Source organism: Antechinus flavipes, chromosome 1, assembly GCF_016432865.1.
Source record: "Antechinus flavipes isolate AdamAnt ecotype Samford, QLD, Australia chromosome 1, AdamAnt_v2, whole genome shotgun sequence".
NCBI lineage: Eukaryota > Metazoa > Chordata > Mammalia > Dasyuromorphia > Dasyuridae > Antechinus > Antechinus flavipes.
The window spans coordinates 719,281,399-719,303,939 of NC_067398.1; the positions used below are offsets into that span (position 1 = coordinate 719,281,399).

Below are 22,541 nucleotides of genomic sequence, written 5' to 3' on the forward strand. Positions count from 1 at the left end.
GGCAAGTCACTTCACCCCAGTTGCCTCAGGAGGGAAAAACACACACACACACCAAGTTCCAAATCACAGATTTATGAGGAGGAAACTCAGAGATCTTATTTTAGAGAGGAGGAAATGGAGGTCCTGGGCAGGGAAGGCACGTCTCCCAAGGCACACAAAGAATGGCCGGGCCAGAATTCAAATCCACATCCAATGCACCTTCACCGATGGCCGGGGGCGTCGGATGTTTAAACTGACAGAAGAGGAAACTGAGCTTCAGGAAAAGGAAAGTATTCTTCAAAGGCGGGACCGCGGGTGTGAGAGGCAGGACCCGAATCCAAGGCCTTTGGCTCCAGAGCTCCGCACTGAGTGTCGGGACACCGCTCCCGCCCGGCCGGGGCCTAGGAGGAGGACCCCCAGAGGGGCATCGCGAGCCACGAGGGGGCAGCCGCCCGCCCCGGGCTTTTCTAGACGCGTTCCCGTGGGATGGCCGCAGTCCCGGGAGGTGACCCCCTCCTTCCCCCGAGGGGGTGTCCCGGGCTGGGGCAGCCCCGGCCGCAGGGGGCGTTCTCGCCCCTCGGGGGCGGGCTCGGAGCTGGGCGCCCGGGTGCCCCGCAGGCAGCCCCGGCGTCGCCGGCGCCGGGGCCTCGGTGCTACCTTAAGGGGCGCTGACATCAGCCTGGGCCGGCCCGCCCCCCACCCCCCGTGGGTGGGATTTCCTGCGCTGCCGCCGCCGCCGCCGCCGCGGGTCAGCTGGTCCCAGTCCCTCCCCGCGCCCGCCCCCCAGCCGTCCCCTCCCGCGCCCGCTCCCGTTCCCCCAGCAGGTTCCGCGGCCACTCCGCTCGCCTCCAACCCGTCCCGTTCCGGCCCGTCCCGGCCCGGCCGCTCCTGCTCTGCCCTGGCCGGCCCACGTCCAGTCGCCGCCGCCGCCGCCGCCGCCGCCGGGGCCGCCGCCAACCCCACCGGCTCCGGCTCGGGGTCCGAGGCCGCGTCTCAGGCCGAGCGGGCGGCCGGAGCGGGGCCGCGGCCCCCGGCCCTCGGCGCCCGGCCCTGCGTGGCCGCCCCTGCCGCCACCCGCGCCCGCCGGGGCCCGGAGGGATGTGGAAGCCACAGGATGCCCGGCCTCGGCACCGGAAAGAGGTTTAAGCCCACCAAGTACATCCCGGTCTCCACGGCCGCCGCCCTCCTGGTGGGCGCCTCCACGCTCTTCTTCGTCTTCACGTGAGTGCGACCGAGGGGCCGGAGGCGGGGGACCGGGGGGCCGGAGGCGGGGGGCCGGGAGCCCGGGGCTCGGGGCAGCCCCGATCGGGGGCCGGAGCTCGGGAGCTGGACGCGGGGGGCCCCGGAGCAGGAGGCCGGAGGCTGGGCACCCGGACAGGGAGGGCGGAAGGCTGGAGGACTCGGACCGGGGACCGGCGGCTGGGAGACCCGAACCGGGGGCCCGGAGGCTGGGGGGACCAGGACCAGGGGTCCGGAGGCTCGGGGGAAGCCCGACCTGGGGGCCAGAGAGCGGGGAGCTGGAGGCGGGGTGCCCAGACCAGGAGGCCAGGAGCCGGGGGACCCGGCCGGGGGGACTTAGGCTGGGAGACGCCGACTAGGAGGCCGGAATCTGGAGCCCGGCGGGGGGAGGGGGCTGGAGGCAGGGGGGACCCGGAGTAGGAAACTGGGGAATTGGGAAAGGCGGAGGAGCCGGCCCAGGGGGCGCAGGGATCTGGGAGGTGGAGGCCAGGGTACTCCGACAGGGGGCCGGAGATGGGGAACTCCAAGCAGGGAGTTGGGAAGCCGGAGGCCCGAGGCCGGGGGCTCCTTCCCGCCCGTCCTGCCCCCCCCTCTCCGCCAGTCGGCCCCTCTCGGGGCTTCCCCCATCCCTGGGCCGGCCGGGGCTCCGGTGCGGGCTGCGGGGGGATGGGGCTGAACTCTGCTCCTTCCCAAGGAAAGGAGGGAAAGAGATGCTGGGGGTCGGCGGGATGGAGCCGCTGGGCCCGGGAGCGGGCGCTGGGGCTGCCCCGGAGGGCTCCAGGGCTCAGGAGGGACAGATGGCCGGGCCCCCTGCCCTGCCCCCTTGTTCTCCGGACGCCGCTCCCCCCCCCCAATTTTGCACTCTCTCCCCTCCCCCCCAGCCTCCTTCTCCATGTAGCCTCCGCTGACCTCTCGCTCAGCTCCCTCCTCTCCCCATCCACACCTCGGGCTCTGGGGGCCCTTCCCGCCTTCCGGCCGAGCCCCGCCGGTATCCCCACCTTCCCCGCCCCCCATCGGTGCAGGCCAGCGCTCCCCTCCAGCCCTGAGTCAGTGGGGTCGCCCCTCCCCCGCGGCCCCTTCTCCGAGTGGGAGTCCCGGTGAGGTGCCGTGCTGGCAGCGCTGGGAGGGGGCCTTGCCTGGGAGCAGGCGGCTCTGCGGGTCTCCCTGGCCTCGGCTGGGGGGGGCAGGGGCGGGCCTCAGGCTTGGGGAGGCTGGAGGTCCTGGAGGCTCCGGGGGCCTCGGCCTCCCCCAGCCCCCCGCAGGCTGCCTCCCTTTGCGTTCCCCAGGCGGTGCTGTGATTAAAACAAATTGCAGCGTTCAGATTTCCTGGGCAATACTTTCCCTCTGCCATTGGCTCCCGCCCCCCAAACGGGCTTGCCAGTCACAACTCGGAGCCTGAGGAGCCTTGGGAGGCAGGCCTGGGGGATGGGCGGCCGGGGAGCCTCAGATTTAGACTGGGAAGACTTGGGGGTTCCATTGCTGCCTCTGTGACCTTGCCCGAGCCCTTTCTCTCCCAGCAGCCTCGGGTGACCTGAATGTGAGGGGAGAGGGCAGCCTTCTCTCCCTGCCCTAGCTCTGCCATTCTCTGCTCCAAGATCCCTGCCTCCCCGTGGGCCTCGGTCCCCAGGCCTCTCCCTGTTGGAGGCCTCCATGCTCTTCCCCTAAGAGGGAACAGCCCCGGGGAGTCCCGGGTCTGGCCAGTTTGGGCCCGGAGCAGGGGATGGTGGGAGAGGAGGGAGGGAGCAGAGAGCACCTTTCACCAGAGAGCCTCCATCTCCCAGGGGCTCCAAACAGCCCTCCATCCCCTAAGACACAGCCGTGAGACAAGGTGACGTCCGGCCTCTGTCTGAGCACTGGTTCTATCCCTTACTAAGTGTGTGACCTTAGCAGTCCCGGGAGGTGACCCCCTCCTTCCACCGAGGGGGTGTCCCGGGCTGGGGCAGCCCCGGCTGCGGGGGGCCTCAGTTTTCCCATCTGTAAAATGGACAAGGAGTGGACTCGGGGGCCTCTTTGGTCCCTTCTGCCTCAATTTCTGTAATCCTGGGAGTACATGATAGCGTCCGGGCTCCTTCGTGTCCTTTCCAGAGATGGGCCGGTGCCATCCTGTCACCTGCTCCTGCCCATGAGGAGCCCCAGCAGTGTCCAGACACTGGCTCTGGGAGAGTGAGGGAGATTTGGGTTCACAGTCTGAGTCCTGTGATCTCTGGCCAGGTCACTTCCTTCTCCCTCCTGGCCTCAGTTTTCCTTCCTGGAAAATGACACAAAATGGGCCTCCTAGTCCCTACTTCATCTGGCTGCTGTGTGGAAAGAACTTGCCAACCTTTAGAGTACTAGAGAAATGGCCAGCGGGCTCTCTGAGTGACCGTGGGCCGGGCTTCCCTGGACCTCAGTTTCCCCATGGGTACCATGAAGGGGATGGGCTTCAGTGACTCCCCGAACGCTTCTTCTTTATGTTATTACCCCGGGCGGGGAGCTTCTGGTGGCTGCTGCCGTGGAATACCCGTGAGGGTCCCCCAGAGGATGAGGGAGAGGCTCCCAGTGGGCGCGAGCGAGCTGCGGGCCGTCGCTGTCCAAGAGTTATGCAAGAGGAGTGTTGCGAAGGCTTGTTAGCGGAGATGTGGGCCTGGGGAAGGAGGCTGGGAGCGGGGGTGGGCTGGGGGGCTGGCACGGACCGGCATTAAGAGTAACAGATGCCCAGCCGCCTAATGACCACACTGAGGGGATTGACGGGAGGGGGACGGCACCGGTCGAGGGAGGGGTTGTGCTCCTCTGGGAAAGCCCTGCTTCTAATGGCGGTTCCCAAGCTCTGAGTCCCCTTTAAAAACATTTCCTGGCTTTCCCGCCTGCCCTCCTGCTTGGGAAAATCCCAGCTACCAACAATGATTACAAATTAAGAGGGAATGGGTTTCTCCCCGGTCCCCAGAGCTGGAGAGGAGTGGGAAGCTGCTCCCTGAGGGCCGGCTGTAAAAGAAAGATAGAAAGATAGGAGTTATGCTACTTATGACGACGGCCAACATTTATATGGCGCTTAAGGTTTACAAAGCACTTATGTCATTCACTCCCCATAACAACCCTGGGATGTAGGGGGTTCACAATAACCTCACTTTACAGTTGAGGAAACCGAGGCAGAGAAGTTCATTGTCTTGTCCAGATAATATTTGGTTGAGACATGTCATATGTATCTTGAAAAGAAAAATATTTGAATTATGCTCATTATAATGATGGTTAACATTTATATGGCACTTAAGGTTTACAAAGCACTTATGTCATTCAATCCCCATAACAACCCTGGGAGGTAGGAGCTACCATGATCCTCCCTTTACAGTTGAGGAAACTGAGGCAGAGAAGTTCATTGTCTTGCCCAGAGAGCATTTGGGTATTCCTGCGTAACCTCAGAAAAGACCCTCTCTCTCTCAGGATCCCAGGACATACAAGGCTCAGTGGGCAGCAGGGGGTCCGGCCCACAGCCATGCTTACTCAAGGCTGGGTGATGGGCGTCTGGCTCAGAGGCCCACCCCCAGACTCCTTTGCGAACTTTCCATTTCCTTATCTGCAGATCGAAGGGGTTTCTGCAGCCGGCCCCGGAGGTCCCTTCTAGGACCAGGATTCATTGTTTTCAAGGCGCTCTATTAAGTACAAAACTCTAGACAGATGTGAGGGGTATTAAGCCCCTTGGCAGATGACAGGCTGAACTCTATTCCAGATGTGAGAGGGCGCCAAGCTTCATTGCAGATGGGAGACTTCAAACCCCGTTGCAGATGGGAGGCCATCGAGCCTCATTATAATGGGAAATGTTAAACCCCGTTATAGAAAGAGAGGAGGGGCGTTAAGTCTCTGGTGGAAAGGATACCAGGCTGGGAATCGGGAGACCCAGGTCTCTGATGGGGCCTGGGCAAAGCCTTTGGGCCTCAACTTCTCCGTCTGTTAAATGGAGTGAGGAGAGGGCAGTTTCACTGTTTTGAGGGTGGAAGCGATTGGGGATGATTTTGGCACTCAAAAACTGGGGGGGCTCAGGAAAGTTCTGTGCAGAAGGGCCTCCTAATATGCTTATCCATATTCGACAGATTGGAAACTGAGGCCAGAAAACTGGCTCTGAATCCAAAGCCCACCTTTGACCCTTACTCCTTGGGTGACCTTGGGCAAGCCTTCATCTCCCTGAATGACAGTTCCCTTGTGTGTGACATGGAGCCGAATGGCCTCTAAGTTGCCCTCCCAGGGTCCCCAAACTGTTGTGCATCAGAGGTGGGACTGGAGCACGGGGCCTCCTCCCCCCCAGCTCCTCCCTCTCTCTGATGACCTTCCTCCTCGTTCCTGTTACTCTCCCAGCTCCTTGGAGGAGGGGCTTCTCCCTGTGGGCCCTCAGGGGACCTTGGGGCGCCGGCTCGGAGTCGCAGAGGCTATGGGTGGCCTTGGGCCCAAGCTGAGCCTCCCTCCCCACCCGGCGGCAGCACTATCCGGCCCAGGGACACCTTCTCTGCTTCCGGCCAGCCTGGGAAGCCCAGGCTGGGGACTGGGGCCACCTCTCCGAGCTAAGGCCGTCACCCCGACGTCTCCCCGAGCCATAGACACAGAAAGGGGGGGAGCTCATCAGCCGATGAGTAGTAATTGGGACAGGGGGGGCCTCTCACAAGTCGCACAGCTTGTGAGTAATGAGAGCGAGAGCTAATGTCGGTCTATTTGCCGAGGCGTTTTTGGATAGATTATTTAATGTTGCCCCCAACAAGCAGGGGGGGCTGTCCTTGTTCTCCTCTCGATGCTGAGGAAACCGAGACCCCGATAGTTTCTCGTCCAAGGTCACATGACCAGTTTTGGAGGCTGGATTTCTTTAAAGTTGCCCCCAAATGGACCAGGCTCAGCTGCCAAGGGAGGCGAAAGGCCAGGGTCCCTGGTCCTGCCAACATCCCAGTCTGTGTCATCCGGATGCAGCAGAGGCGGGAGGTCACCGGGGAGGCGGGAGCCCCGATTCTCCGTTAGGACGGAAGCTTCAGCGGGCAGGGCTGTCTCCCTTCTTTCTGGGCCCCCAGGTCTTCTGCACTTACACCAGGCTCTGGCGCGTGGATCGATGGATTGGTCGGAGCCAGAGCTCTGCCCCTCCTCCACTCCTGCTTGGTGCCCTCCTTGGGAAACTATAATAGACAGATCATGAATAGACAATTCAATTCCAGCCCGGTAGGTAGAAATAGCGAGCGAGGACTCTTGGGAGGTCCCAGGAAGGAAGGAAACAAGTTTTCATTAAATGGCTACTGTGTGGCAGGCCTGGCTGAAGTGCGTGTGCTCAGGGTAACATTGTTACTGTTTGAAAGGAGAGTCAGAGTGGGCTTCCTGGAGGAGGTGGAGTTCCCCTGGGGCTTTAGATAAGATTAGAAACAGCTGGGAGAGTGGAAGGGGAAATCGATCTGTGCTTTGTTGGCGAAAATCACTCACTGATGTGATTGTGGATAAACCCTTTGCCCTCCCTGCCTCAGTTTCCTTATCTGTAGAATGAAAGCTGAAGTCAATTCATGTCTAGGCTTTTTCTGGCTCTAAATCGTGATCCCAAGTCAGTTCTGGATTTTAAAGTGCTTCGGATCTAAATGGAGGAAAACTAAGGAAGCTGGTGAGGAAGGGGAAAGGCCGAGCAGAAGCCCACAGCCTTCCTGGGCAAAGCTTCTCCCTTGTGGGGGCCTCAGTTTCGCCTCTACGACAGGTTGGACTGGAGGCTCTTTGAGGTGTGTGTGTGTGTCTATGAGCCTGCATATGTATGTGTGCATCTGTGTAAGCACATCTGTGTGTGTACTGTGTGTGTGTGTCCCTTGGACCCATTTTAGAGAATTGGGCTAATTTCAGGGCAGGAGCAGGTGTGGAAGCCCCAGCAGGCAACCTTGGCCCTGCTGCCTGATCCAGACTTCTTGAATTAGTAACAGCTGCCGGCCCCCAGCCCCAGGCCCGGGAGATTCTGCATGAGGCTACTGGCAAGAAAGGAAGCAGAGAGAGCCCGGGTTCCCATCCTTGCCTCATTACTTGGGTGACCTCGGGTGGGTCAGTTCCTTCCCGCAGGTCTCAGTTTCCTTATCAGTAAAATGAGGGGGTTGGATTGTTGTCCAACTTTTTGTGACCCCAGAGACACCGATAACTGTCTGTGAGTTTTTCTTGGCAAAGAGATGGAGGGGGTTCCTTCTCCAGTGAATCAAGACAGAGGTTAAGTCACTTGCCCGGTCACATAGCTAACAAGTGCCTGCTTCAGGATTTGAATTCAGGTCTTCCTGGTCCCAGACCCAGCCCTCTAGCTGCCTTGGGCCTTACAGTCAGGGCCCTTCCAGCTTTGAATCAGAGATTAAGCATTTGTAAGGACGTGGCTATAAATCTGGGCTACTGGAGGCTGTAGAGAGAAGTACATAAAAATGTGATAAAACCAGCAAAAATTAAATGCCTACTGTGTACCAGTCATTAGGCACTGGGGAAATTAAAAAGGAGAAGGGAAATAGATAGGGAGAGAGAGAGAGAGAAGGAGAGAGAAAGAAAGAGATAAAAAGGGAGAAAGGGAAAGAAAAAAGAAATAAAGAGGAAGAAAGAGAGATTAAAAAGAGAGAAAAAGAAAGGAAAAAGATTGAGGGAGAAAAAAGAGAGTTGAAAGAAAGAGGGAGAAAGAAAAAAGATAAAGAGGGAGAAAAAGAGATTAGAAAGAGAAAGAGAAGAAAGAGAAAGAAAAAGGGAGAAAGTGAGAAAAAGAAAAAGAGGGAGAAAAAGAAAGAAAGAAGAAAGAAAGAAAGAAAGAGGGAGAGAGAGAAAAGGGGGAAAGGTGGGAGAAGAAGCCCTGCTCTCCAAGAGCTTACACTTTATTCCTGGCATATGACAGACATTTGAGGTGTGTAGTCTGCTGCTTGATTGTGGAGAGATTCTGTTTGTCGAACACATCCAGACAGTATATAATAGCACCTCACATCTCTTATGATATATAGCTGCCGTTTCAGTAGCACTTTCTATATAGGGTTCCATTTGATCCTCACAACCACCCTGGGAAGGAGGGGCCGTGATTGTCCCCATTTTACAGATGAGGTTGCCCAAGGTCACGTAGTAATTGACAGAGCTTGGATTGGAACTTTCCAGTTGAGGGCTCAGTCTACCATCCTCTAGCTCTCCCTTTGTTATTTGATTATTCTCTGAGCAGCTGCTTCAGGGAATGGACCTCTATGTCTCAGGAAGGAGGAGGCACTGGGGTAGATCCCTTGAGGATCGGTCTGCCTTGGAAATGTGTTCTAATGAGGATCTCCTAGCCATCTAAATCATGGCTCCCTAAATCAATGATCCCGAAGAAACTTTTAGGATCATCAATTTCAAGCTGGAAAGGACTTTAGCAAACATTCTAGTCCAGCCTTATTCTTTTACTGATGGGGAAACTGAGGCTGAGGGGGTGATCTGCTTAAAGTATTAAGCTAAAAACAAATCCGGTTCTGGATTTGGACCCATGTTGTTTGATGATACATTTAATACGTTTCCCACTACATCTCACAGCCAGCCATTTCATAAGTAGATTCCAAAGGACCTGGATTCAGATCCTGTCTCTGTTGCTTCCTGTGTGTTTGGTGATGGATAGATCGCTCCCCGATCCCGGCCCCGGTCTCCTCTTCCTGTAAGAGGAGGGAGTGGGAGTGGAGGATCTGGTACCTCCAAGCTCTTAACCTCTATCCTACACCGGAAGGGCTCTACCTCCTTGAAGCCTTCCTTCCCTGATCTCTTTTTTTATCTCCTTTTTTTTTCTTTTCTCTTTCTTTTCCTTTCTTCCTCTTTCTCTCCCTCTTTCTTTTTCCCTCTCTTTGTCTCCCTATTTATCTCTTTCTTTCTCTCTCCTCTCCTCTTTCTCTCTTCTCCCTCCTTCTTGCTTTGCACCGTGCCTGGCACACTAAATTGGGCTCTTTTTCCTGAGAATTTCCTGACTACTGTGTTTTTACTTGTCAGTCAGCCAATCAGAAAGCACTTATTAAGTGCCAATTGTGTACCAGGTGATGGGCATACAAATACTGAATCAATCTCCTCCTTAAGGAGCTTACTAAAGTCTAGAGATACTGCTCTCTGAGTCTAAACATTCTCTTTCTAGCTAGAGTGTGAGCTCTTGTCCTCATGGCACCCAGCTGAGTAGGTGCTTAATACGTGTTGAAACTGTGTTCTGGCTGGGTCTTGCGGCATCCCTCAGGTCCCCTTCAGTTTCCTTCAGGTTTTCCGGGCTCTTTGATTCAGGAGAGTAATAAACCAGACCTGCTGTCAAGTGAATCTTGGCCCAGTTATTTCTAACTCCATGACCTCATTTGGGGTTTTCTTGGCAAAGATACAGGAATGGTTTGCCATTTCCTTCTCCGGTTCATTTTACAGATGAGGAAACTGAGGCAAACAGGGGTTAAGTGACTTACCTAGGGTCACACAGCTAGAAAGGATCTGAGGCTGGATTTGAATTTAGATCTGGAGTCCAAACCTGTTACTCTATCCACTGCATTACCCAGCTGCTCAGGTACAAGTTAGACTCAGTGGCCACTGAAGTGCTTCTGACAAATTTTGTGATTTGAAAGTTTTCTAGGAATGAAAATTTCTATCTGCAGAATCAGCGTGTTCTGCTTTGGCTAGACCCGCTTCCAAGCCCATCTCCTGCAGGAGACTTTTCCTGGTTTTCTTCTTCTAGGAAAGAAAGAAAGAGGGGAAAAGAGAAAGAGGAAAAGAGAAGAAAGCCAAAAAAGGGAGAAAGGGAGAGAGTGGGGGAAGAGAGGCCGTGCACTCTAAAATTGCCTCTCATCTCGTGGGATAGAATCTGGGACAGAACGAGGAGGCTTTCAAGCCAAATATTTACCATGTGGAGCCATCCCAGAGTGGCGTGTGAGCCTTTGGAAGGAGATAGTGGGTTCCCTGTCCCTGGGAGGTAGTGAGCTCCCCAGCACGGAGGTTTCCACACAAAAAGCTTTGCTGAGTTTATCCTAGAAGAGACTGTCCTTTCAGTTGGCTCCATCTCTCCGCTAGCCCCCTTCCAACCCCACTGTTGTGTAGCTCTAGGGTTTGGTTTAACCGCCACTTGAATTGGTGAGTGGTTGTCAACCGAGCCCCCCAAATTCTCTGGCCTGAGATCTAGCTAGCATGGCTAGCTTTATTACTGTGGTGAGTGGACCCCGATTTGGGGAACAGTTGGGATTTGCTGCGGGGAGAGGAGACTGGGGAAGAGGCAGACCTTACTTGTGAGGAGAGATTTCCATTTTCTTCTTTTTTTGAGGATCGGTCTGCCTTGTAGAAACTTACAGGGAAATGTCTTCTACCCATGTCTATGTTTCCTGATATTTTAGCAAATGATCCTGAAAAGAAACTTTTAGGATCATCATTTTCAAGCTGGAAAAGACTTTAGTGAACATCTAGTCTGGTTTCTTCTTTTACTGATGGGGAAACTGAGGCTGGGGGGAGTGATTTGCCATTCGTGGATCTGGCTTTTTTTCAGTTGTAGGAGCACCAAGTGTGGCCATTCCCTAAGGCGGTACGAGCTCAGAAACCCTTGGGAGCTGATAAGTTTGGAGATGTGCCCAGATCACCCCGCTAGGATGTGGCTAAGATCACAGACTGAGAATTCCCAGAGACCCTGGGAGCCAGGGAGTCCCAGCCCCCTCCCTTTATTCCAGAGGATAGGGATCGTGATGTTACAGGACACAGCAAATGCCTGCGGCAGGAATCGAGTCCAGGTGTTCCCTACCTCAAGGCTATTGCCACAATATCTTCCATTTTAGCTGAGCCTACTTGGATGCTTCAAGCGCTGAAGTTTTAGGCAGTGAGCTCAGTGCTGCAAACATTTGTGAAATGCCTCCTGGGTGCCTGATCCAAGAACTTACAGTCACGGAGGCAGGGGGAGATTTGTGACTGGGCCACAGAAACGCTTAGTACCAGGAGGGGCCTGAGGTGCTCTGGGAAATCTGAAGAGAGAGAGAGAAACCATTGTTACCCAGAGGGCATCTGGGAGGGCTTCCCAGAGAACCGCCCTGAGCCAACTCTAAGGAAGAAGATTCCAATTTTCCAACAGTTGGGGTATCTTCTCCTGGAAATGTGTTACACCCCAATAATTGTGGCTTCCACAGAGTTGGATAGCATTGAGTCTACGAGAAGCCAGGAAGAACTCAGGAAAAGGCCTATCTACTCTCCACCCCTCCCCAACTTCAAGGGAGCAGGAGTGAGTGTAGTCCAGACACCAGGGGATTGCTATGTGTAATAATCTGGGAGGAGGGCTCCCTGAGGATGAGGGAAGGGTGCTTTCTGGAGTCCCTGCTTTCTCCCCATATACATTACAGTCTGCCTTGCTGGAGAACAGTTCACATTTGCCTATTGGTTTATGATTCACAAATTACTTTACCCACAGGGCCTCAGTTCCCCCCCCTATGATATCAAGATTAGGATTAGCTCAGGAGTCCTTTTAAAAATTTATTATAGCTTTTTATTTACAAGATACGTGCATGAGATTTTTTCAGCATTGACTGTTGCCAAACCTTTTGTTCCAACTTTTCCCCTCCTTTCCGTACCCCGTCCCCCAGATGGCAGGTTGACCGATACATGTTAAATATGTTAAAGTATAAATTAAATACAAAATAAGTATATGTGTCCTAACAGTTATTTTGTTGTACAGAAAGAATCAGACTTTGAAATAGTGTACTATTAGTCTGTGAAGGAAATCCAAAACGCAGGTGGACAAAACTAGAGGGACTGGGTATTCTATGCAGTGGTTCACACTCATCTCCCAGAGTTCTTTCCCTGGGTGTAGCCGGTTCAATTCATTACTGCTCTATTGGAGCTGATTTGGTTCATCTCGTCGCTGAAGAGGGCCACGGCCGTCAGAATTGTAGCTCAGGAGTCTTAAACTTTTTTGCGTGTCGTGGATCTCTGATGGTCGGGGGAAGCCGGGGTCTCCTCAGAATAGTGCTAAAAAATTCATTCTTGAAAGAAATGCTGGATTTCAGTTAGAGGTCAGTGAATATGAAGTTGTCATTTTTTTCTCCATCCAAGTGCGTGGACCCCCAAGTCCATGAATTTGGATATTCATCTATCCGTATCAAGACTCCTTGAGAGCCCTTCGACTCCAAGTTAAGAACCCATTCAATCAGGCCCCTGATTCTGGGATCCATTTGATCCCTGGGGCTTTAAGGTGGCAAAGTATTTTTGTACCTGCCATCTTAGATCCTCGTGGGGATCTATTTCCCTGGGAGGGAAAGGAGACCAAAGCAAGTGAGGTCTGAGGTCCATAGTGGTCCACGTAGCAGAAAGGAGACTTTGGGGCTGGGTCTCTTGTCTTCTCACCCAGGACGGGGGCTAAAGTCTCGGCCACTTCCTCTCTGCCCCCCTTACTCCTAAGTCCCAAGGACTGGACGTCCTGGGTCAGCAGGTCAGCTCTTCCACCGGGGCTTCAGGGAGCACTTGGGATTCCCAGCCTGTGACCGTAGACAGGGAGGGCAGCCAATAGCTGTCCTCCAATATCTAGGGGCTTTCTGGAGAAGAAGGGGTCAGCCCTGGAGGGCAGGGCTGGAGCAAGTGGGCTGGAACTGGAGGGTGGGGAAAGTTACAGAGGAAGATTTAGGCTGAAGGTCAAGAAAAACTTCCTTGCAGTTGGAGCTGTCCAGAAATGGAAGGGGGTGCACCTCCTTTCACCAGATTCTATAGGCTTATGACTGGCCCCTACTTACAGATGAAAACACTGAGACCCAGGACTCAGTCACACAATGTCACACTGGTAGTAAATGGAAAGGGCAGGATTTAAACCTTCAAGCAGAGGCTGGTTGGCCCTCGTCAGGGACATCACAAAAGGGGTTTACACTCAATACAGGTCCTTCCCTAGGACTCTGTAGCCATCTTTTCAGACATTGATCGCACACGCCTAGGTCAGGAGGCAGAAGGGACCTCCAAGGCTGTCTGATCCAGCCTTTCCCAGAAGATGCTGAGGGCTATAAAATAAAGGAACTTGCCCAAGGTGACTCGGGCATGGCGGGATTAGAACTCAACCTCTCTGGAGATTAGCCTGGAAGGACACGGGAGCTTGATTTAGAGCCGATGGAGACCTTACAGGCTGTTCTGATCCATGAATTTTACAAACGAGGAAACCAAGACCACGGTTGGAAAATGGCCTTGCCCACGCTTGCATCAGGGGTACGTGGCAGAGCTGGAATTTGAACGGGGGTTCTAAGTGAAGTGTTGGCTCTTACCAACCATGGGCACCTCCTCTCCCTCTGCTCCTCACCCTCCACCCAATAACCTTGCCCAGCACAGGCTCTTGGGACAGCAGGGTCAGTGAGCTCTACCCTGAGAGCTACCTCTCCGTGTTCTAGAACCTCCAAGTTAGAGAAGCAAATGCTCATTAACTTCTCCGGCCCACACTCAGTAGGAGCTGAGGGGAACTTGTGCATGGTGTGGTTGGAGTTCAGTTGGGGAGAATACTTTTAAAAATAAGGGGGGGGGGTGTTGAAATCTCTCATGAAATATCCTCTTTTCCCTCCCACCTGTCCTGTGTGTGTCCTCTTCCAGACTCCCGTACTCCTGGGCAGCCCTCATCCTGTCCCATTGGGTTATCAAGTCCAGGTCTGCCTTCCATGGCAATGATACCACTCTGCACATCTCTCTCTTTCTCTCTCCTCTTCTTCCTCCTCCCCTTTGCCCTCTTTTCCTCCTCCCCCTTCTATATCTCTATCTGCTATTCTTCCTCCTTCTATATCTCTATCTACTATAGACTGTGTATCTATGTCTACCATTCTCTCCTTTGCCTTTTTTTCACTTCTATACTCATCCCCCTTCCTTTCTTTTCTCTTGATCTCATCTCTTCATTCTCTTTTTTCCTTTTCTTCTGATTCTTCCTCTTCTTCTTTTACTCCTTTCTCTTCTTTCTCCTCTATTTCCTTTTCTTCTTTCCCTTTTTTAATTCTCATCTATCTGTTTTCTCTTCTCTCCCTCATTCTTTTCTCCTCTTCTTTCTTTTCTTCTTTTTCTGCCTTTCCCTCTTGCTTCTTCTGTCTCCTCTTCTCTCCTCCTCTCTTTCTTCTCTCCATTCTTTTGCCTCTTCCTCTGGGCCACTCCCGTCTCTCCTGCTGTCTGGAAGGTCTGTTCTCGGCTCACCCGTAGCAATCCCTGCTTGAATATGAGAGATTGAGTGTGTTCCCATTTTCTAGATTGTTGGCACTCTCTCCCCCCTCCCCCAAGGTAAGGAGGGCCTTATGGGCACTCGGGGCGAGGCACCCTGACCCAAAGCAGAAGCCAGAGAGCAATGAGTCACTACAAAGGCCAGTCCCATTCTCCAAGAGCCTGAAGCGCCAGCTCCACAAACAGCTTGGAGGGTTAGCGGCCATAACCACAAGATAAGCTATCACTTACTGGCCAGGGGCTGGGCCACTTCAAGCCGGGCAGCCATCCTGCCCGGCTGTGGAAGGTGGTGGAGTGTGAGGACGTGGAGAGGAGCCAGGAGGAGAGAGCCTGGGGACGTGGAAAAGTGGACGCCCCACAGGGATGAGAGGCGGGGTGCAAGCCTGGGATGCTCCAGTGTGAGCCGTGGACCCCCTCGGTCTTAGCCCTGTGCTTGCTGCCGGGGGGTAGGCCGTGGTCCCAGAGCAGCGGCAGCCCAGGTGAGGGAGGTCCGCTAGAGAATGAAGGGTGCTCCTCTGGGTCCCTGATGTGCTTGTGGACAGCACTTTGGGGCAGCTACGTGGCCCGGTGGACTGAGCATCCGTTCTCGATTCAGGAGGAGGACCTGAGTTCAAATCTGATCTCAGACATTTAACACTAATGTGTTAAAGAAGCTGTGTGACCCTGGGGAAGTCACTTAACGCCATTGCTTCACCCCCAAAAAAGACAGACTCTCCTTACATCAAGACCTTTCTTCACTGCCTCCCACAGCTCCTGATTCTGCCCTCCAAGGCCAATCAGAACAAGACTAATAGAACTTGGACTCTCTTTGAATCTTCTTTTTCAAAGGAAAGCATTGTACTCCGTGCTTCAGAGGGCCCTCCCAGCTCAAAGCGGGGATCCTGGGCTTCTCTGGGGAGTGTTGGGCCCGCATGGCAGGGACACACAGGCTTTTTGGAGACAGGGCCAGACGCCACGGCCAGGAGGGAGGGGCGGGCCTGGGACGCACAGGGAGACAGATTTGGCCTCTGTCTTTGTTAGAGCTGGCCCGAAGGGTTACAGGCTGCCTTTCCCTCCCTCAAAGTTAGATCATAGATTTTTAGGCCTAGAAAAGGTTTTATAGATCATTGAGTCCTTCTCCCCTTGATTTGACAATGAGGAAACCGAGGCACATAGGTAGAGGGATTCTCAGGATCACCCAGCATAGAGCTAGCAAATATCTGAGAGAAGATTCACACTCGGATCTTCCGGACGAGTGGTTCGAGCACTGGGCCTGGAGTCAGGAAGGGCCGAGCTCAAACCCAGCCTCTCAGAGAGTTACTTAGCTATTTGACTGTGGACTCTGTCTGCCTCAGTTTCCCCGACTGCAAAGCAGTGGTTATGATAGCCCATTCCTCCTAGGATCATTATGCAGATCAAATGAGATATTTGTAAAGCACTCAGCATGGGCTACCTCAATGTTAGTTGTTCCTTATTGTTATTATTCCTAGCTCTAAGCCCGTGATGCAGCAGGCTGTCTCCGATGACCACCGGGGTGGCGTTCCTGATCCTTGTTGGGTTTGGCTCAGATGCCTCCCGGGTCCTTTTGGGCTCTGAGATGCCGGGCAGGCTTTGCCCACCTGCTGGGGGCGGGGACCCGAAGGGAGCAGGAGCAGCCAAGGGGGGATGGAGGAAGCAGAAAGCCGGCTTCCAGGATGGCACAGTACTGCGGTGTGTGTTTATAAAAAGGCCTGTGTGGACGGGCTTATTTTTGGCATCGGAGAGACAGAATGTGTCCTTGGCAGCAGCTCTGCTGGGGACTTTTGGAGGCACTGAGGCTGGTGCGGGTTGGGGGGGAGGGGGAGGGGCTGTGGAGGAGCAGGTCTGAGAGGGAATCTCTAGGAACCTGGTCACTGAGAATCCCTGGTGGTGGCGCAGCTGGAAAGCTGCCCGCCAGGAGTCACCGATCTATTGCCTGATGGGACTTGGCTTTTTAAAAAACCTTTTATCGATGCTCATCTAGTGGTTTTATCCCGCCACCCCCTTCCCCCCCCAAAAAAAAAAAAATCCCACAACTTTTTTCTGTTACAAAGAATTATAGTTAAGGCCACAATTCGGCCCCGGCTGCCAGCGTCCGCTCCATTGCGCCCCTGTGGCCCGCCACCTCCGCTGAGAAGGGGAGGTTGCTTTTACCTCTTGCTCATGCTTTGGAGCTGCTCAGATTTTCTCTTAATGGCTGTCCCTGACCGGTTGTGGAAAGAGCGTGGGTTTTGAAGTCAGAAGACCTGGATTTGAATTCTTCCCCTGCCAGAAGCTTGTGATGTGGCCCGGACAAAATTAATTCCTCTTTCTCTGCCTTTGTTAAGCGGCACATGGGGGACCTCGAAGGACCCTCCCAGCGCTGACGTTCAGTGTTGTGATGTTCTGATTCCCCCCGGTGAAGTTCTCTGTTCTAATGTCCCGTCCCTCCTCTGGGCCCCAGCTGCAACTTTCTGGGTTCTAAGAGCCCTCCCGGCTCTGGCATTCTGGATTTCTGTGAATTCACACTGAGCAGTAATGGGGTCACTCCCCTGCTCCACAGTCCGGAGTGACTCCCCATTGTTCACATGACAAGGTCCGGGGCCCGGGTCAGCAGGGAGTTTCCAGTGATGTAACCTCCCCATCCTTATTCCTATCTGACTGTCTCATCTGGAACAGTCTCGGTACCCAGAGGCTCAGCTTTTCTGGGTTAAAATTGCTGGAAGGGCCCTTTAAGCTGCCCCCTCCCCCAGCCCCCAGCCCCCTTCGTGGAGTAAACGTGGAGAGATTGAATGACAGCAGGGAGGAGCCAGGGCGGGAGCCTTCCCTTTGTATCTCTCCCTGGCTCTGCCCGCTTCCCCACAGGCCCCGCCATAGCCCGGAGGCCCCTAATGTAGATTTCTGATGGTGGGTGGAGGGTGCGGTTGGGGGTGGTTTGGACCCGAGTGAGTCATAGCCATGAGATTGGAGAGACGCCTGGAAGGCTTGTGTTTAGGGAATGGAGGCAGCCCCGGAGAGGAAGAGGCTCGGGCTAGAAGGCAATTGTCGTCCTTGCCTTGGAGCCAGATCCCTGCCCCTCGGAGGGCCTCAGTTTCCCCATCTGTAACACAAAGGGGCTGGGGCCTGGTAGAGCGAGAAATCGTGGCAGTCTCATGATATCTTCATGGACTGGATGAGAGAAGATACTACTCATTTATTAAGCACCTACTGTGTGCTTGGCACTGTATTAAATGCTGGGTTTAGCAGGAGAGCTAACAAGTGACAGAGCTTGGATCCAGTCCCTGGGCAGCTGAGCTTCCTGCCCTGTGGGCTCCTTCTAGCTCTGAGAGCCAGAGAGGCCCAGTAGGGCAGGGGGAAGGATGGGACTTGGGGTACCTGTGCCGGGGGAGCTTGGAGGAGGCCTGGGGGAAGGATGGGACTTGGGGTACTCGTGCCAGGGGAGCTCGAGGAAGGGCAGAGGGAAGGATGGGCCTTGGGGTACCTGTGCCGAGGGAGCTCGAGGAAGGGCAGAGGGAAGGATGGGCCTTGGGGTACCTGTGCCGAGGGAGCTCGAGGAAGGGCAGAGGGAAGGATGGGCCTTGGGGTACCTGTGCAAAGGGAGCTCGAGGAGGGGCAGGGGGAAGGATGGGACTTGGGGTACCTGTGCCGAGGGAGCTCGAGGAAGGGCAGAGGGAAGGATGGGCCTTGGGGTACCTGTGCCGAGGGAGCTCGAGGAAGGGCAGAGGGAAGGATGGGCCTTGGGGTACCTGTGCCAAGGGAGCTTGAGGAAGGGCAGGGGGAAGGATGGGACTTGGGGTACCTGTGCTGAGGGAGCTTGGAGAAGGGGCTTTGTCTGGCTTCCAGCCAGAGTTTCTGGGCTCCAAAACCAGATGAAAATCCCGGAACACCATTTGTATCGAACCCTGAAGCTAAAAGGCAGATTCAGGAAGGATCCCTTTAAAGAGGAAGAAAGTGGAATCTCCAAAGGGAGGGGCTGACTGGGGACCCTCCCAGACACCGGGCGCAGCCTGTGCAGCAGGCAAGGGCAGGGCCTTAGGAAGGGACGAGGAGGGAGGAGATGGCGTCGGGCACCTGCATGATTCCGACCGGCGGGTGCCAACTTTAGCTTCGAGTTTCCTGGCTCCGAGGACCCAAACCCCGAGCCAGCCAGTCTGCTTGCCCGACAGGACAGAGCAGGCAGACAGACCTGCAGACGCAAACTTTGTCCTGGCTCCCAGCCCGGCCTGGGGTTTCTCCTGCGGCTCCTTAAGGGCCTCCTTAGAGACACTGAAATTCTGCGGGGTGAGATGGCCTGGGCAGCCCCTCCCCCACCATCGGAAGGAGCAGAGGGGGGGGGGTGAAATTCCCACCACACAGGCCAACAGATTGGCTTGAAAAGCGTCTCGGGCCTTCCCCAGCTCACGGAGGGCTCAGGCTCCAGAATGCGGGTTTTAAGCGAATTGTTTGGGACTGGAACTTGGTGTTTTCCTGGAAAGGCTCTGGTGGGCAGGGCCCGGTCTGGGCTGCGTTAACTCCTGCTGTGCCTGAAACGCTGCTGTGTTTGTGATGACTGGAACAGTCCAGGCAGAGAACCAGGAAAACCCCAGAGCTGCATGGGAGCTAAGGCCGTCCTGAGATTAAAAACAACAACAACAAAAACAATCCACCTATTTCTCTGTGACTTAGGTTATCCAAGGCCTTTCCTTGTGACCATCCCGAGCACAAGGGAGTAGAAGTGTCACCATCCCATTTGACAATTGGGGAAACTGAGGCTCAGAGAGAATACGGCTTGCCCTAAGGCACACAGCTCATAAAAGGCAGAGAACCCATGTCCAAACTCCATCTGAACAGGCTTTGTGGCAAAAATATAAAAAAATAGAATGTTGACTATTGGATCATTGATTTATTGCAGGTGCTGGGACTTCAGGGAAATTAGTAAAGTATAAGGAGAAGGTAGAGGGAGATCTAGATTTTGGGCTGGCGCAAGACAAAGGTGGAAATAAGTGGGGATTTATGTTTGACACTGGTTTTTAATTTTTCATTTATTTATTTTTAAATAATAGCTTTTTGTTTTCCAAATACGTGCAAAGATAGTTGTTAACGTTCACCCCTGCAACACCTCGTGCTCCGTGATTTTTCCCCTCCCCTAGATGGCAAGTAACCCAACAGATGTTGACCCAGGCGACGCTTCCGTACACGTTTCCACACTCACCACGCTGCCCGAGGAACGTCAGTAGATCACTTCTGATCAACCTTTGCCAGTGACACGAAGCTGGGGAGACGAGGCCGCGGGAGAACCCTGGGCCAGTCGGGATGAGCTGCAGGGTTGTAGGGCCAGGGGGTCTTACATTCTAGTTCATCTAAAGAAATTAACTTCATACATATAGGGGCAAAAGGGTCAGCCGGTATGTGTGTCTGAAAAAAGATCCGAGGGCTGAGTGTCGCCCAAGCTGAAAGGATGACACGGTAGGGAAGGAAGTTAGGGAGCTCTTGGACTGCAGGAGGAGGGGCTTGGTGTCCGGGTCGAGGGCTGCAGAGGCCGCTGCTGGAATATGGCCCTGGGAAGGGGAGGGGAGAGACACTTTAGCCCACGAGGAGCCCCCAGACTCCATCACAGCTGAAGGAGCCTGGGCTGTTTATCTTGGCGAAGGAGGGGTTTGGGGAGAGCCAGGGAAGGCGGCCTTCCAATAGAGGAAGGATGTAGACCAGTGGGGGAGACTGGGAGTCTGACTCCAGGGGAGTCTATGCAGAGGGAAGGGGCTGCTCTGGGAGGTGGCGGGCGCCTCCCCCGGGGGCTTTCTGACGCGGGCTGAAGGCTCCCCCTCCCGTAGGTGTGCTGTGGAGCATCCCGAAGGGCATCATCGCGCCCGGAGTCTCAGGCTTTAAGGGGATATTGAGGTATTCTTGGGGCTGGAGCTGTGGCCGTCTCAGCTGGCCCATCCGGCTGTTTGGGGCCAGAAGCGGTCTTGTGTTCGTGGAGCTTGACACCCCGGGCTGGGGAGGACGGGTCCTCGCTGGCTGTCACCCCTCCCCGGGAGCTGCAGCCTTGTGCCTGGGCCTGCTGCTGGGGAGGAGCCCTCATCCCCACCTCCCCCAGGGTTTCCATAGCAACCTGCCAGGCCCTGCAGGGGACGTGGGCACAGACAGCTACGCCTCCTCCCAGCCTGGCATTCTGGCCCCGCGTTTGCCCAAACTCACCGCACGCCCGGCTTGCCGGGTCCCGACCGTGGGCAGGCAGGGGGGTGTCTGCCAGGGAGCCCCCAGAGCCGGCCTTATCTGTGCCCGGGGAAGGTCCCGCCCCCCGGCAAAGGTCTCAGAAATGCCAGGTAGGCCCCAGGCCTCGAGGGAGGAAGAAAGCCTTTCCCACAGTTGGTGTGGCCCTGGTGGGTTATGTCGCAAGCTCCCTGTCCCTGGTGGTATCTGAGCAGAAGGGGGGTGGCTGGCTGCCTCACACCTCTGTTTACACGCTGTTTCCCCCATCACTAATGAGCTCCTTGAGGGCAGCAGAGCCATTGCCTTCTATGTGTCCCTATCACGTAGCCATTACTTATGGCCTGGCGCATAGTAGGTGCCTAACTATTGGGGAAACTGTGAGAATGTTTGGAGCACAGTAGGTGCTTAACTCTTAGGGAAGCTGTGAGAAGGATTTGGAGCACAGTAGGTGCTTAACTCTTAGGGAAGCTGTGAGAAGGGTTTGGAGCACAGTAGGTGCTTAACTAAATATTAGGGAAGCTGTGAGAAGGATTTGGAGCACAGTAGGTGCTTAACTCTTAGGGAAGCTGTGAGAAGGGTTTGGAGCACAATAGGTGCTTAACTCTTAGGGAAGCTGTGAGAAGGGTTTGGAACACAGTAGGTGCTTAACTAAATATTAGGGAAGCTGTGAGAAAGGTTTGGAGCATATCCAACCACTAGTCTGGCACATAGTAGGTGCTTAATAATTGCTAATTGGCTAAGGATCTCTTTTAAAAGCCCAGTTCTTGCTTGATCTTACCAAGTGTTTCTCTCCCCCCATTTTCCTACATAGACCTTTCAAAGGCTCCCACACAACTGGAAGGGCTCTTGCTAACGTCCCTGTCCAGTGGCCTCCCAGTCCCCGTCCTCGGAGCACTTGGCGTGACCTCTCCCTCTGTCCTCCCTCCTCTGGGGCGCCCGTGGCTCTGCTCCCTCCTGGTTCTCCTCCTTCTCGACTGACCTTTGCTCTGCCAGACCCTGGTCCAGGTCACACCCACCGACCATGGGCGTCCCCAGGGCTCGGTCCTCGGGCTCTTTCTCCTTCCCCCATGACCTCACCGGTTCCATGGGTTCAGCTCTCACCTCGAGGCAGACAACCTGCCGATGTCTCTGGGGGGTCCGGTTCTCTGCTGAGCCCGTCGGAATCTGCAGGTGCTCACGAGACGTCTCGCACCCCGTAGCCCATCCGCCCCCCAGACTCGTGAGTCAGTATCTGTAAAAAAAGATAACACTGGTGACCGGTACATAGTAGGCACTTAATAAAGGCTTGTTCCGCCCCCTCCCCCAGCATGTCCAGAACAGAACTCATTTTCTCTCCCCCCAAATCCCTCTCTTCCCTTCCCTTCTTACTATCACGGGCACGCCATCGTCTTTGACTCCCACTCTCACTGCCCCTCATCTTCTCCCTTGCTAAATCTTGCTTCCCTGTCTACACTCCCCTCTCCCTGCTGATTCAGCACCACCCGCGCCTGGACAATTGCCATAAACTCCTAATGGATCTTCCTGCCTTTCCCTCTCCCTTCCAGCTCCCACACCCGACCACAAAGTGAGTTCTCTTCCAGAGACACCATCCACAGTCATCAGTGGCTCCCTATTACCCCCGGGATCAGATTTAGGCTCTTCCATTTGTCCCCATCACCCCCTGGTCCCTTTCTCCCTTTCTGGTCTTGTTTTTCACTCATAGGTTTAGAGTCGGACCGAACTCTTTTCTTTGATAAGGAGCAAATGAGAATGAAAGAGTTGAAATGACCTGCCAGGGTCGCACAAGTAGCAAGAACCTTGAATAGAATTCGCATTTGGACCATCCTCTCTCCAAGCCCAGAACGCTGTTCATTGAGCACTTGGCTCCTCCTCTTTGGGCCACCATCCTCCATCCCTCCCGTGCTCCCCCTGTCCTCCATCCCTCCTGTGCTCCCCCTGTCCTCCATCCCTCCCGTGCTCCCCCTGTCCTCCAGCTCTCCCGTGCTCCCCCTGTCCTCCAGCTCTCCCGTGCTCCCCCTGTCCTCCATCCCTCCCGTGCTCCC

General features: G+C 54.9%; 1 protein-coding gene across 3 annotated transcripts in view; it reads left to right on the plus strand.

Annotated features, from left to right (window-relative positions):
- Positions 1 to 1,014: 1,014 nt before the first annotated feature.
- Positions 1,015 to 22,541, plus strand: part of ZDHHC8 (zinc finger DHHC-type palmitoyltransferase 8) — an 82,144-nt gene continuing 60,617 nt past the window's right edge. For all 3 annotated transcript variants that reach the window (XM_051973239.1, XM_051973240.1, XM_051973241.1), the window contains exon 1: positions 1,015 to 1,200. In XM_051973239.1, the coding sequence (XP_051829199.1) occupies positions 1,094 to 1,200 (107 nt within the window). In that variant the 5' untranslated portion in view covers positions 1,015 to 1,093. The remainder of the gene's footprint in view (positions 1,201 to 22,541) is intronic.